The sequence below is a fragment of the Hyperoodon ampullatus genome, assembly GCF_949752795.1.
Source record: "Hyperoodon ampullatus genome assembly, chromosome: 3".
Classification (NCBI taxonomy): domain Eukaryota; kingdom Metazoa; phylum Chordata; class Mammalia; order Artiodactyla; family Ziphiidae; genus Hyperoodon; species Hyperoodon ampullatus.
Genome location: NC_136916.1, coordinates 50,092,991 through 50,108,252, shown reverse-complemented (window position 1 = coordinate 50,108,252; position 15,262 = coordinate 50,092,991). Strand labels below are relative to the sequence as shown.

The 15,262-nt window shown below is 35.8% G+C and overlaps 1 protein-coding gene across 2 annotated transcripts; it reads left to right on the top strand.

Annotated features, from left to right (window-relative positions):
• The first annotated feature begins 3,033 nt into the window (after positions 1-3,033).
• On the top strand, positions 3,034-10,799 carry GTF2A2 (general transcription factor IIA subunit 2). 2 transcript variants are annotated; one of them, XM_079700436.1, is made up of 4 exons: positions 3,034-3,126; positions 4,046-4,150; positions 7,620-7,746; positions 10,278-10,799. In XM_079700436.1, the coding sequence occupies exons 1-4, from the start codon at positions 3,055-3,057 to the stop codon at positions 10,301-10,303; spliced, it is 330 nt and encodes a 109-aa protein (XP_079556562.1). In that variant the 5' UTR covers positions 3,034-3,054; the 3' UTR covers positions 10,304-10,799. The 2 variants fall into 2 exon arrangements, with proteins under 2 accessions (XP_079556562.1, XP_079556563.1); XM_079700437.1 differs by lacking the exon at positions 7,620-7,746.
• Positions 10,800-15,262: the final 4,463 nt, after the last annotated feature.

The window sequence follows — 15,262 nt, the reverse complement described above, 5'->3', positions numbered from 1 at the left end:
GTGAGCTGGCCAGAGAAGCGAGTTGAGACTTTTTTTTAAGATGGGAGAAGTAGCTGCCTGTTTGTTTGCTAATGGGAAGGATCCATAGAGATGGGAAATTTGATAGGGATAGAAGGAATAATTGAATTGTTGGAAAAATATCCTGTCCGTAATAGGGGGGATAGGACCTGATCCACAGGTAGAAGGATTGTATTTAGGTAACAGCATGGCTAGTTTGACTATAGTGACAGGCAGAGTATATGGGTGTAGATATTGGTAGGTAGTTAGATGTAGTTTTGAGAGTTGAAGTTTTCATTGCTTCACTTTCCTCAGTAAAGTAGAAAACCTATTATAAATGCATGTAAGTGCAGTACAGTTTGATATTAGCATTTTGACATATCAGCAGGTTATTTATTCACTAACAAATACTTACTGAATTCATACTAGGCATTGTTCTAGATAGTAAATATATAACTGAGCATAAGTCCTATCTTGAGGGAACGTCTGTTTTAGTGGATGGAAATAGAATAAGCATATATATGTCAGCTTCGATTAGTGATATAAATGAAAATAAAGCAGTGTAAAGGGGAAGGGAGGTAGTTCTTTCTTATACGTTGGTCACAAAATGATGAAGTGACATCTGAGCAGAGATCTGAATCAGATGAGAGGTAAACCCTGCAGGTGTCTGTGCATTACATTTGAAACAGAAAGAACAGCCAGTGCAAAGGCCCTAAAGCAAGAACATCTTGCCGTATTGGAGCAAGGGACTAGTATGGCTGAAGCAGAGTGGATGACGGAGTAGGTGGAAGAAGTCAAGTTCAGAGAGGTGGTGGGGGGCAGATCATGCAGGCCTTGTAAACCATTAGGAGGACCTTGGTTTCTACTCTGAGATAGGATGCTGCCTTGGGAGGTTTTGAACAGATGAGTGATGAGATTTTATTTGTGTTTTAAAAGGCTCAGCGTGGCTGCTGTGGGGGCAGGGGTGGGATAGACAAGGGTAGAAAGAAGGAGACGCCTTACTTGGCTATCACCATAAATCTTAGTGACAGATTAATGGTGACTTAGTGCTAGCAGTGGAGATGGTCAACGTTGTTGGATTCTGGTTATATTCAGAAGGAAGAACTGAAAGGATTGGCTGACAGATTGCACGCAGGGTGAGAGAGAATTTGACTATAAGGTTTTGGGGCCGTCTTACTGGAAGACTAGATTTACTGTTAATTGAGGTGGACAAACCGAGGGCAGAAAAGGTTTGGAGGAGTATCCAGAATTTGGTTTGTAACTAATTTGATCTACCACTTTATATTTCCATCCAGTGTCAAGTAGGCAGTTTTATATATGGCAACATGGGAATATAAAAGGTCAGGACTGGCAATGTAAGTTTGCACGTCATCAGCAGATAAATAGAACGTATTTAAAGCCATAAGCCTAGATGAGGTAACTAAGGGAGTAAACCATATAGAGAAGACATGAGAAGCCTTGGGGCACTCAAGTAGTTAGTTAGAAGTTAAGATTGCTGAGGAGCAACCAACAGAAGGAAACAAGAAACAGTACTATCCAGTGAGGTGGGAGGAGAAAACTGAGTGTGGGGTCCCAGAAGCCAAAGAAAAGACTTCAAGAAGGCAGAAATGATCAAGTGTATCAAGTGCTCACAAGGTGTGTAATGTGAAGACTGATAACTATTATTTTTGCTGAGTTTTACCTGATGTTTACTCCTGAATACAGCTGTCTCCTTCTGTCTATCTCTAAACTGAAAGTGCCATGAGGTCAGGTATCTAATACATGACATGTAGTAAAAGCTCAGTATTTGCTGAATATGTGTTACTGGCACCCTCTTCGAGCCCTCATCCCTCATCTCTTTCTAATCTTGCACTTGAGTACATTGTTTACATTGCTGCCCATTTGTCTGACCTTTCCTGTCTAGAAAGCTTCAGGGGCTCCCCATTACCTGCATTATAAAATCCTGGCACCTCTCCTGACAAATCCATCCATGTCATCTTTTTCAGCCTCATCTCCTACCACTTCCTATTCATACCTATACCTTAATATGGAACAATTTATAGTTCTGTCTATGGACTGTATTATTTCATCCTTCTATGGCTTTACTCATTCTATTTATTTTTTCAGCCTAAGATGACTTTCTTCCTTTGCTTGGCCTAAAGTCTAGCTTGAAGAATCAGGAAGCTTTTGTGATGAGCCAACTCATTCAGTCCACAGGCAGCCTCCATAATAACTGTATATAATCTCTATCACAGTTCTTATTCTCTATTTAACTTTTTTATGTGTCTGTTACCTTTTCTAAAGTATAAATTTTTTTTTTTTTTTTTTTTTTTTTTTTTTTTTTTTTTTTTTTTTTTTTTTTTTTTTTGTGGTACGCGGGCCTCTCACTGTTGTGGCCTCTCCCGTTGCGGAGCACAGGCTCCGGATGCGCAGGCTCAGCAGCCATGGCTCACGGGCCCAGCCGCTCCGCGGCATATGGGATCCTCCCAGACCGGGGCACGAACCCGTATCCCCTGCATCGGCAGGCGGACTCTCAACCACTGCGCCACCAGGGAGGCCCTAAAGTATAAATTTTTTAGGGTCAGAAGTGTATCTTTATTTATCTTCCTCTCCATGGTACCTATCACAGTGCTATCTTCTGGGTAGGCACTCTATAAATACTGAATTTTAAGAGAACAGGAAAATGAAGGGGAAGGCATTCAAAGGTGAGCTGAAGATTGGATCAGTGACTTGACAGTAAGTAGAAAAGAATGGTACATGGTAAATTCTAGACTAGGTCAAAAGGTAGATACTTGAAAGAAATGGTAAAGATGTACATTTTAATATATATATCTATACTTTGTACAAAGGAGTATAAATGCCTACGTCAAAATAATAGAAAAAATAAATAGAAAAACTATTTTTAACTATTCCTTGCAATTCCTCAGTTATTATGTAGTATGCTAATAGTATATATTAGAAAATATGAAGTAGACTATGTTACATATGTAATTTATAATTTTTTTAATAGTTTCATATTAAATTTTTAGGATATCAATGCAAGCCTGAATAAGAAGAAGAATTTCTCCCTCCTAAGCCATGGCATATCAGTTGTACAGAAATACCACTTTGGGAAACAGTCTTCAGGAGAGCCTCGATGAGCTTATACAGGTGAGGGACTCAAAATCAACATTTTTATTTAGATGGATCTATAATAATTCGTGTTCTCATACTTATGAGAATGGCATAGTCTACGTAGCTTTAAGATAACTTTGGATAAGTTAATACAAGTCGTGAGATTTAAATTAGAATTTTGAATTTATATTTTAATTTTAGGAAAATTAACCTTTTTATGTAAACCTCTCATCCAAGAACATATTATATATTTCCATTTATTTTCATATATAAGATTAGACTTTTTTTTAATGTATTATTGGTCCCAGGTTTTTTATTTAAAAGAAACTTGGTTCCTTCAATTTATCGAACACTTCTTTCCAGATACTGTGAAGGAGTGATAGACAAAGTTTTGTCCTGGTGTTGTAACATCACTGCATGTTTTCTTTTTAAAATTATGTTTGTGTCAAGATAATGCAAGAAAATATTGTCAGGCTTTGCTTCTTAGTTGTCAGTTATGGCAAAAAAGAATAAGGAATTCTAGTTTAGAGACTCTGGTTAACCTCAACTAAATTTTAGATGATAATTCATGATTTTTTGTTTTTGTAGCTTTTTAAAAAAAATTTGTTTTATTTTTGGCTGTGTTGGGTCTTCATTTCTGTGCGAGGGCTTTCTCTAGTTGTGGTGAGTGGGGGCCACGCCTCATCACGGTGCGCGGGCCTCTCACTGTCGCGGCCTCTCTTGTTGTGGAGCACAAGCTCCAGACGCGCAGGCTCAGTAGTTGTGGCTCACGGGCTTAGTTGCTCTGCGGCATGTGGGATCTTCCCAGACCAGGGCCCAAACCCGTGTCCCTGCATTGGCAGGCAGATTCTCAAGCACTGTGCCACCAGGGAAGCCCTGTAATTCATGTATTTTTGTTTTATTTTTTCTTTAATGTTCTTCTCTAAGAAGATTCATGACCTTTATTTTTTCTCAGTCTCAACAGATTACCCCCCAACTTGCCCTTCAAGTTCTACTTCAGTTTGATAAGGCTATAAATTCAGCGTTGGCACAGAGGGTCAGGAACAGAGTCAATTTCAGGGTAAGGATATTTTCTTAAATCTACAAGCTGCACCATGATTGTTAGCAGTAGTGCTTTTTAGGACACCTACATATTTATTAATCATAAAAAGAGATGTCTTAATCAAACTTTGGAACTTGTTTGATAACTGAATTCTGCTTGATGTTTAAATCTGTATACTCAGTTCATCCACTTAATGTGAGATATAGAGTTGTTTTTAGATTCTTGTTCTGTTGTTTCACAAATCAGCCTATGTATGTTTGGCTACCTTCCCTGAAGAGTTACTGAGATTTCAAATGTCTGAAACATTATCTGCAAGATTGAAGGTAAGTGAGAGTAATCTCTAAGGATCAGTTATGTTTTTTAAACTCTTGACCAGGGAAGCTCAGAGTTATTTCTAGAAACTTCACGTTGCCTCCCACCTACTCTTAGATAACATGGCTTATAAAGACCTGACCTGTTGGCAGATAATGGTCTCTTCTGGTAGCTTGGTCTCATTTGAATCATTTGTACTTTGAACAGTAATCCCAAACTGAACAAAACTGTCTTTCTCAATTCGATGGCAAATTCAGATTAAAAGATATGAAAATCAACAAATGAAAAGAATATAGATGTTAATTTGCATTTAAGAGAACATCAGTGTTTGGGGTTTTTGGTTTTAGTTTGTGATGAAAAGCACAAAAGAAAATTATCATTTATTCAACGAACATTTCAATGCCTATTAAATACGAGGCATTGTTCTGGCTATTGGGTATACACGGCAAAAGAAGACAGGCCCCATTCGACTTATTTTAGTGAAGGGGTAAAATCTGCATGTATTTTATATTCATATAAATAAGTCACATCAGTTTCACATGCCTAACAATGATCTGGAGTAAAACATGTCTTTGTAAAATTTTATCAGTGGATTCTTGAATTTTTAACAGTAATAATGCCGGCAAAGTTTCCTTTTTGTACAACCATACATACAAATGTGCCTGGTTTGTCATTCAGAATCTGATCCTTTAATTCTAAATTGATCCATGTTGATACATACTTGCCCATGTAGAAAATTTGTTTGACTACTTATCAGAGTTGTAGGGTTCACAAGACCTGAGTGGTCTTCTAGTTGTATTATTGTAGGTTTCTAGTTTGGATCTCTTTAGCTAAAGGTAAATTAACTTTAAAAATGTTATTCAGTAGATATATGTAAAAAATATATGTATTTATTAGAGGTGCATTAAAGATAGTTTAGCCACATGTTATCTATCATATAGAAGGAAATTTTTAATATAAAGAACAGAATTTCAGCATATTTGAATGTTCACATGCTAATCATAAATAGCAGTGACTTGCCTGGTTCAAATTATTGACACATCTGCCACCAACTGGATATGACAGTAACCTACACACTTATAGGATCATTGATTACACACAAGCCAGAAATGAACATTGAGGTTGGCATTTGGTTGTTCAGCCTTCCAATGGTTCAAGCTGTAGTCAAAGGAACAGATCTAATTAAACAAATTTTTTTTTTACATTTACAACTCTGCATCTTTTTACTTAATATGTCCTGAGTGATTTTCTATGCATTACTCCCACCTCTCCACTGAAACTTCTCTTGGCAAGTTATTTATTGCTAAATCTAATGCATAATTAGTGATAACTATTGATTAGTCTCTTGAAACCCATACTTCCCTTGAAATCACACTATTTTGGCTTTTTTTTTTCCTATTCTCTGGCTCCTCTCTCAGGCTACTTTGTATCACTTAATTGCTGGTTTTCCTTAAGGGCTATCTAGGGCTCCACATATTCTCCTTGAATGATCTCATCCAGTCCTTGGCTTTAAAATTGATATGCTCCCATGCTTGCTTTTACACTCCAGCTGCTTACTGGATATGGTAAGATGTAGCTAAAACTCAAATTTAACTTTCCTCCCAAACCAATTTTTTCTATGAATGTGTTGTTACACAAGCCAGAAACTTGGGAATAACAAAGATTTCTCTGTTCCCCACCCGACCGTATCCAGTTGGTTATCAAGCGTTGACAGATCTACCTTTTAAAATCTCTCCACTTCCCTGGACCCCCTTGCCTCTGCTATTGCCCAGCCACTTTCACCTGTCTGATTCAGCCAGCTAAAAGCTATCGGCTTCTCAGCTTCTCTCCTTCCTCCAGTCAGACTCCCCTCTAGTCTGTTCATGTTATCACCAAAAATGCAAAATGCAGATCTCATCATGTTACTCCTCTGCTTGAAATCCTTCATTGACGTCCTAATGCCCTCACAATAGGGAAAAGCTTTCCCAAGGTTCTCCATGATCTCTTTCACCTTAGGACCTCCTGTCATATTCTCCTTTCAGGAACTTACTATCCCATTCCAAGTGTTTGTCTTCCTTTCTGCTGTCCCACCTTTCCCTTGACTCTTTTTCATTCTTTGGGACTCAAGCTTTCTCTGTCCTATCTCCTGTACCCTTGGATGCCTCTACTGTACTCCCATTGTACCCAGTAACAATCTTTCATAGCACTGTTACACTATGTATTTACTTGTTTTAGTGATCTCCCCTGCTAACCTAAGCTTCTTGGATGGCAGGGATCATATGTGTATTGCTTACCATTGTATCCTCAGTGCCTAGTATAGTCTAACAAATAGTATTTATTCATATTTATGAAATTTATTCATTCATAGCCATTATAATATCCCTAATCATTATAACTTAAGCCATTAATGAGAACTCAATTTTTGATATTACAAGTAACACTGCAGGGAACAGTTTTGTGCTGAATTTTTTTTCTGAAGGCATATAAATGTCTCATTGAATACTAAATTTCATATGTAAATACTTGTGCATGTATATATCTCTCAGGTTTTGATTATATTCTGTTGGTGTCCACCCTTTCACCTTCATCACACATCACACTTTTCAAAAAGTTCCTTTTAATGTTCAGATAAAATTTTTTTTAGGAGAAATATGTATTAATTAGAAGAATGTCAGTTGCACAGGACAATAATGTTGTAATTTTAGTGGCTAATACAGTAACTCATCTGAGCTAAGTCACAGGATGAAAATTAATGTTTCTAGGAATTCCCTGCTTTTGTACAAATTCAGAGAACCAACATACACAATAAAATCTGTTGCTTTTAAAAAGTAGTCATATAAAAAATTCAAATGAATTTTTCATAATTTAGCCACATGAGGGCAGTAGAAATACAGATTCAAATTTCCATTCAGTTTTTCTTCAGATTTCAGGTAAGTAATTTCAGGCTTTTCCAGTGCTGAAAATAGTCTGCTAACTAAAATATTTTTTAACTCTTCCCTTAGCAAATTTATCTAGAATTTTTTCTTTAAGTGATAGTATGATTAACACTTAAGATTGCTTGCCTAAGATTTTCCTTAATTTTCATCCTATTTTGAGAATTATGTACTTGTAGCTAGGTTTTCTTAAATTGTCTGGAGAAAAATGTGAGGGGGGAATAATGACTTTTCATGGTTTGTCTAAATGTTTTGTTTTAAAGGGCTCTCTAAATACATACAGATTCTGCGATAATGTGTGGACTTTTGTATTGAATGATGTTGAATTCAGAGAGGTGACAGAACTTATTAAAGTGGATAAAGTGAAAATTGTAGCCTGTGATGGTAAAAGTAAGTGTTTGCCCTAATTACTGTGAAAGCAAAGCTACTTGAAATCTTGTTTTCATGAGTCTTTAAAAAATTTTCATCTGAAATTAAGGGAGAAAATGCCCAGTGATCCACTCCCAGATAGAGACCAGGCTTCTTTCTCAGCTAGATTCTGGATTCCAGATCTCACATAGTCCTCTTACTAACTTCAGGTATAAACATTTCATATGACACATAGACTACTTCCACAGGTTGACTTTGTGTGCGGGGGCAGGGGGGGAAGCATACTGATAAGCTTTTCTTCCCTATTTCAGTTGCAGATTTGAAGTGTTTCCAAAGCTTTTCTTTTTCTTTAAGGAAGTGTTTAATTTCAGCAATTTATCCAATGGTTTCTGTTTTGTTGGATACCTATACATTTTATATTTTAAAAATGATTATTTAAAAGACTTTAAATAACCATAAGAGCCTTATCAGTCATAATGGTAAATATCTAGTCCTCTGGTCTGTTACATGCAGATATTTTTACAGCAGACCTAGGAACTTGTTCAGGTCCTTAAATGTTTCAAAACCTATACATCTCTGCTTTCTGTTCCATGAATATTTTCTTTTTGCTAATTGAATTTTAAATATATAAATTGTATTTGAAATATACTTACTTTTATTTTGTAATCTGAACAGTTTGTGTTTAAAGCAGCTATTCCTGAAATTAAATAGAGAATGCTGTCACTTTCCAAGAAGGGGAATTTTGAAAAACAAGAGAAATGTAGAAAGCAGTACCCTACGTTTCTCAGGTTGTAGGTTAGGTTTTTATGTTTTGGGTTTCAAAGAAATGCCCTATCACTGAAAAGATATAAAGACAGAAAACCACACAGAAGAAAAACGTCATTTGTAACATCATCTGGAGATAACATATCACTTAATATTTTAATGTATAACCTTCTAGTCTTTATTTCTACATATCTTTACAGTAATATATGTATGCATGTACTCATTTGCAAATATATCATTTTCCACACACAAGTCATTAACTGTTCTCTTAAACCTGATTTTTGATAGCTGCCTAAAATTATATACCTTTATCCCTTTTTAAAGAAATCATCTCCAGATGTCAGAGTGTCTGAAACTAGTAATGTTGCAGTGGTTCATACATTTCGGAAGGTTAACTAGGGATAACCATTCTAAGAACTTTAAGATGACTTTTTTATATAATTACCAAATAACTTTGTTCTTTGCTGTAACAACAAAAAAAAAAATCTATGTTTATAATTTTATAGTTCCTGGATCACAGATAACATTTCTGTATGTCAGATAATGTATACTTTTTTTCATGTCTTTCTTATAATTCAGGCTAATAGTACCCTTATAACCCTTAGGTTTTCATATTTTTACTAGACTATAGAATTTGAGCATTAATGTATAATTTCTAGACCACTATCAAAATGAGTTAATGCTATGGATCAGTACTGTTCATAAAACTTGCATGCTGATGGAAATGTTTCCTGTCTGTACTCTCCAATAGCCACATCTGACTGTTAAGCACTTGAAATGGATTAGGGCAACTGAGAAGTTTAATGTTTTAATTTTTATTTAATTTTCTTAACTTTAAATAGCCACATGTGGTTGGCCAGTAGCTACCACATTGGACAGCACAGATGTAGACTAGTAGAGTGTCAATCAATCATTTGAAACATAGCTAAGAACCAAAAAGTCAGTGAAGGCCCCTGAGCAAACTTAATAAAATCGAAGAGTCCATGTAAACATATGTATTTTCCTTATAGGTAGTCCTTAGAGTGTATTTCTCTTGCTTCTTAAAGATATAAGATTATCTGTTTTTTTTCAAACTTCAGTGTATATAAAATACAAATCAGCCTTACCTACTGCAGTGGCTTCTGAGGAACTTGCCCCACTTACAGCACAGTACAGTAATTGTTCTTCAAAGAAAAGACTGTTGCGTATTCAAGGAAAGCTAAGATTGTGTTCCATGCACTCGTGTCAGCAGAAAATAATACAATCGATCATTAAAATATAAATAGTCGTGGCATTTAGAGGTAGAAGCTTAAGTAATAATTAATACCATTCCTTAGTAACCAGATAAATGCAGTACTACTGTGAAATAAGCCCATTTCTTCTAAAAGCCAGCTTTCTGAAATAAAGTTCAATTCCAAATAGAGAAGCAGAGGAAGTGATTGATAGTGGCTAGAATTTGGGTCTTTTTCTTGCCAGGAATTAAAACAATTCTATGTTATAGTCCTTTGCAGTTTTAAATTTTTGGACAGTAGAGAACTTGAAAAAAAGTATAGCAGCTATATGAACCAAATATAGTATAACTTGATTTTTCTTAACATAAATATGGAGACTAAGCGTTAACTTTCCTTTTAAGGCAGAGGTAAAAAGACATTTACATGCACAAGATATTACTGTGGTCAGCTTTTCCTTTCCACCCTTGTCTCCCCTTCTTCACCACTGTTAGTTCCTGTTTTACTTTTGAAAGAAAGATTTTCTCAACATATTTAAGTTGCTGCTTGAATTTACTGTTTCTCTCCTCTGTTTCCTAGATACTGGCTCGAATACTACAGAATGAATAGGAAAAAAATGGCTTTTTAATGCCTTCCTGTTATTGTTCATCACTTTTTGAAGAGAAGCATAGAAGAGACTTTTTTTTTAATTTATTCTAGCATTGCAGAAATGACTACACTGTGCCGTACTATCAGAGAATTCCAGTAGAAAGAAGCTTATAATTCTGTACCTTGTTACATTACCTTGTTATACAGCATGAAGAAACAGAACTTTTTTTTAATGACAAATCAAACATTGTGGCCTTCCTAAGACCATTCTTTAATAAATTCATTTTAAAACTCAACGTGAGTAATAACTGCTAGAGCTACTAAGCAATATGGAGATATTAGATAAGCATTTTGAAAGAGCACCGTGTTCCTTGCAAAGGAAATTAGAAAATGCATTCATTTCAGTAAAGTTAGTTTTTATCAATTGTTTGTTAGTTTAGCTGATGAAAGCATTAGCAGGGGCAAGACCAAAATTCCAGACTGGAACTTTCCTTACAAAAAAAATTTTTTAAGTACAAAACCAAGGGTAATTATTGGTGTGAAAAATCTAAGTAGAACTCAACTAGGAAAAATTAAACAACAAAATGTAGTCTTTACATGTAAATTATTTCTTAAATTGTCCATATCAGTCAGGTTTCATTTTTAGAATATTCTACATCTTACCAGTTATTAGACTTTCAATAAAAAGTCCTATTAAATGTATCCCATATCTTTGTGTACTTGAAGGAAAAAGTTTTCTTTGTCAATCTAGGAATATATGATGAAGAAAGTGGCATTTCTAAAATGTCACAGAGGGAGAATGTTTATCATTTAGTAGAAGTAGGCTTTTACAGCCCCATCCTGTGGTCATTCCCAGTTCCACCCTTTTCAATGTGAAGCCGTCCTTTCACTCTCACTCTGCTGAGAGATAATAGAGTTGGCAGTAATTGTCAGCAAAATAGCTTTTCATAAACCTATTAAAGTACTAAAAAAGATCTTTATATTGCACACTGTCCCCCTATTTTTTAGTTGTTAGAAGCATGTTATATAATAGGTTTCATCATTTCTAAGTAATCAGTGCTCAGGTCTGATCTATGTAAGATAATGGCCAACATCACTAACTTCATTATCAGTACTGTGTTACATATATTCTTCTAGATAATCCTCACAACAGCCCTGGAAAAACTTTGTTCCCCTTTCACAGATTTAGAAGCTTAATTACCAAAGGTTACATAATTAGGATTTTTCTTAATTGCAGTGAGTCAAGATCAATACCTTTTTATTTTGGAGGTTCAACATAATGGTTAGGAGACAGGTTATGTTGATAGTAAACTTACAATGGTTGTAGAAATTTCTGTTTCTTAAAGAGTAAATTATGGTTTAAACTTTTTTCATGTTATTAACTGTCTCTGAGATATTAAGAAAAGTATAGGGCTGGAGGTGTATACTTTGGGGGATTTTAAATCCTATAAATTATGTCACTAGATTGTGCTTTCAAACATACAAAAGTAACGTTGACCTAGATGATGAGTTTCTTACAGGAAATGGTTGACTGCCATGACCTATTAATTGGAGTAATGCCTTCGTGCTCCTAGTATTACCTCAGCACGTCAGTGTAGTCCTTGATTCTTAAATTAAAACTAACTTTCATCCTTGTAGCCCATTCTGCACAATCTTTTCCAGTGTTCTTTTCCTGACCTTCCCTACCAATGAGCACATAGTCTGCTCCAGTTCAATTTGAGAAAGAAACAAGTCAGATCTCAGATTTCTCTTTTGTCTTGGTTATGCTGTTTCCTTCATTTCTCATGACTTACTTACCTTTCAGAATCAAGATCCTATCCATCATTCAAAACTTAAACCCGCTTGTATCTGAGTACAACCCATATTGAGCTCTTCCCTTGTGAGCTCTTAACAAAGGAGTCATGAGAAAACACAGCAAAGGACAGGAAGAACTTACATCACTCTCAGTACTCACTCGTACTCATCCAGGTAACTGGTGTGGAATACCTAGGGTTTATAGTGTACCTAGGTGTAAATCCTAGGGATTATACCACATTCCACCAGTTGAAACCAATTCTTGTACTTAGGACAGCCACCACATACACCTCTCTTTTCGCCTGGGCAGGAGTACAGAAGTCATAGCCTGACATTTCCGCCTCTCAGTTCTAATTAGTTGTATACACATGGCTAACATTTGCATAGTGATATAGGTGTTCTAATCTTTCCCACAGCAGTACTCAGACTTCACTGGAAATTACAGAAGAGACACGGCCAGAGCTTACACCACTTCAGTGTAAGCTCTCCCACCTGGCCACAGACTCAGTGATAATAAGCTTACTTGCCTGTTAATGTGGAAGAAGAAAAAAAGTCCATTAATTCATCTATTAGTAGAACTAAATGTAAAATCTGGGCTTTGTGTGGTAACTTACAGTTGGTCCTGTCTCGATGTATTACTGAGTACTACTTTAACACCCAAATAGTGGACAAAGAATAGCTTCTTTGGGTCTAATGCCTGACTGGTCATTGTTTGGTTTGTTTATAGTGATCTGTCTTCAGCTGATGTTAAGGGGAAAAAAAGTATTTTCTCTCTTGGTAGACATCAATCCTAGTGTCAAGGTACGTTATCGTCAGTTTTGAGTGGGTCATAGTTGAATCACTAATAGTAAAATATGTAAAATATGTACATATATTGGAATGTATGTGTGTGTTTTCACTCAACTGGAGAAGCAATTATTTGTAGCATAGTTATAAAATTTGGAATCAACAAACAAAACAATGCATGGTAAGGGAAAGTGCAAATTCTCCATAAGAATTTGCAACATTTGTTTTGTCAATCCATTCTAAAAATGCCCCCTAATTTGGTGAAAATTCATCTAGCAATTTTTTATATGCTGTAGTAATAATAGAATCTTAGTTTTCTAGTACATAGGTAGATAGAATGTGCTTGGGGTTTGGGGCAAGGCATTCTACCTTGTAAGAGGTATAAGAACTTTGCAACATACAGCAAAGGATTTAGCAGCGTTAGTTTAAGAGAGCATTTGTGCAAGAAAACTGTCAACAGTATTCTCTCGTGAATGTCCCAACTCTTATTCTCTGATACTTTCTTCCTCTGCTTTTACGCATTCTGTTTACCAAAGTGAGCCACAAAACACCTTGAATAGCCAAAGCAAGAACAAAGCTGAAGGCATCACGCTTCCTGCTTTCTGACTATTACAAATCTGTAGTAATCAAAACAGCATGATAATATTGGCATAAAAACAGACACATAGATCATTGGAACAGAACAGAGAGCCCAGAAATAAACCCACACATATATGGTCAATTAATTTATGACAAAGGAGGCAAGAATGTACAATGGGGAAAGGACAGTCTTGTGCATAAATGGTGTTGGGAAAACTGGACCACTCTCTTACACTACACACAAAAAATTAACCAAAATGGACTAAAGACTTGAACCTAAGACCTGAAGCCATAAAACTGGAAGAAAACATGTGTAAAGCTCCCTGACATCAGTCTTTCTTGGCCGTGATTTTTTTGTATTTGATACCAAAAGCGAAGGTAACAAAAGTAAAATTAAGTGGAACTACATCAAACTAAAAAGCTGCTCTGCACAGCAAAGGAAACCATCAATAAAATGAGCAGGCAGCCTACAGAATAGGAGAAAATATTTGCAAATTATATACCTGATAGATTTATATCCAAAATATAAAGAATTCAGACAATAGCTAAAAGACAATTCTGAATAGACATTTTCCCAAAGAAGACATAAGTACAGCCAACAGGTACATGAAACTATGCTCATCATTAACCAGGGAAATGCAAATCAAAACCACAGTAAGACATCACCTTACACCTGTTAGAATGGCTACTGTCAAAAAACAACAAACATTGGTGAAGATGTGGAGAAAAGGGAACCCTCGTGCACTGTTGGGAAGAATGTAAATTAGTGCAACCAGTATGGAAAAGTATGGAGATTCCTCAGAAAATTAAAAATAAAACTTACCTTATGATCCAGCAATTCCACTTCTGGGTATTTATGTGAAGGGAATGAAATCACTATCTTGAAAAGGTCTGCATCTATGTTCAAAGCAGCATTATTTACAATAGCCAAGACAGGAAAATACGTGTCCATTGATGGATGAATGCATAAAGAAAATGTGTCATCTATGGCCCACAAGAACCAGATTATTCAGCCATTAAAAAAAGGAAATCCTGTCATTTGCAACAAAACAGATGGCTCCTGAGGGCATTATGCCAAGTGAAATAAGTTAGACAGATATTGTATGACCTCATATGTGGAATCTAAAATAAATTGCACTCATGGATACAGAGAACAGATTGGTTGTTGCCAGAGGCAGATGGTGACGGGGTGAGCAAAATGAGTGAAAGTGGTCATAAGATACAAACTTGCAGTTATAAATAAGTCCAGGGAATGTAATGTACAGCACAGTGACTATAGTTAACAATACTGTATTGTACACCACCAGTTTGAACTGTGCGAGTCCACTTACTTATACAGGGATTTTTTTTTTAATAGTAAATACTACAATGCTACACGATCCACAGTAGGTTGAATCCACAAATGTGGAACCACAGATACAAAAGAACCACATATACAGAAGGCCAACTATAAGTTATACATGGATTCTCGACTGCAGAGGATCAGCAACCCTAACCCCCTCATTGTTCAAGGGTCAACTGTGTATATTTAAAAGTTGCTGAGAGTAGATCTTAAAAGTTCTCATCATAAGAAAAAAGATTTCTAACTGTATGGTGATGGATATTAACATTATGGTAATCATTTTGCAGTATACATGTATATAAAATCACCATTTTGTACACCTAAAACTAATGTTATATGTCAATTTTAATCTCAATTTTTTTTTAAGTTCCCATCTTCAGAGACTTCTAGTCATTCCAGAATAACAAGGACAGGACGTGACTTCCTTCCATAAACAACTAGAAAAGTAGACAAAATATATGAAAGTGTTTTTCAG

Excerpts from the sequence above, each read along its gene's own strand:
- GTF2A2 (XM_079700436.1), top strand. The coding sequence starts at position 3,055 with ATGGCATATCAGTTGTACAGAAATACCACTTTGGGAAACAGTCTTCAG. Across the intron at positions 3,127-4,045 it reads GCCTCGATGAGCTTATACAG|TCTCAACAGATTACCCCCCA; the intron begins GTGAGGGACTCA and ends ATTTTTTCTCAG. Across the intron at positions 4,151-7,619 it reads GGAACAGAGTCAATTTCAGG|GGCTCTCTAAATACATACAG; the intron begins GTAAGGATATTT and ends TTTGTTTTAAAG.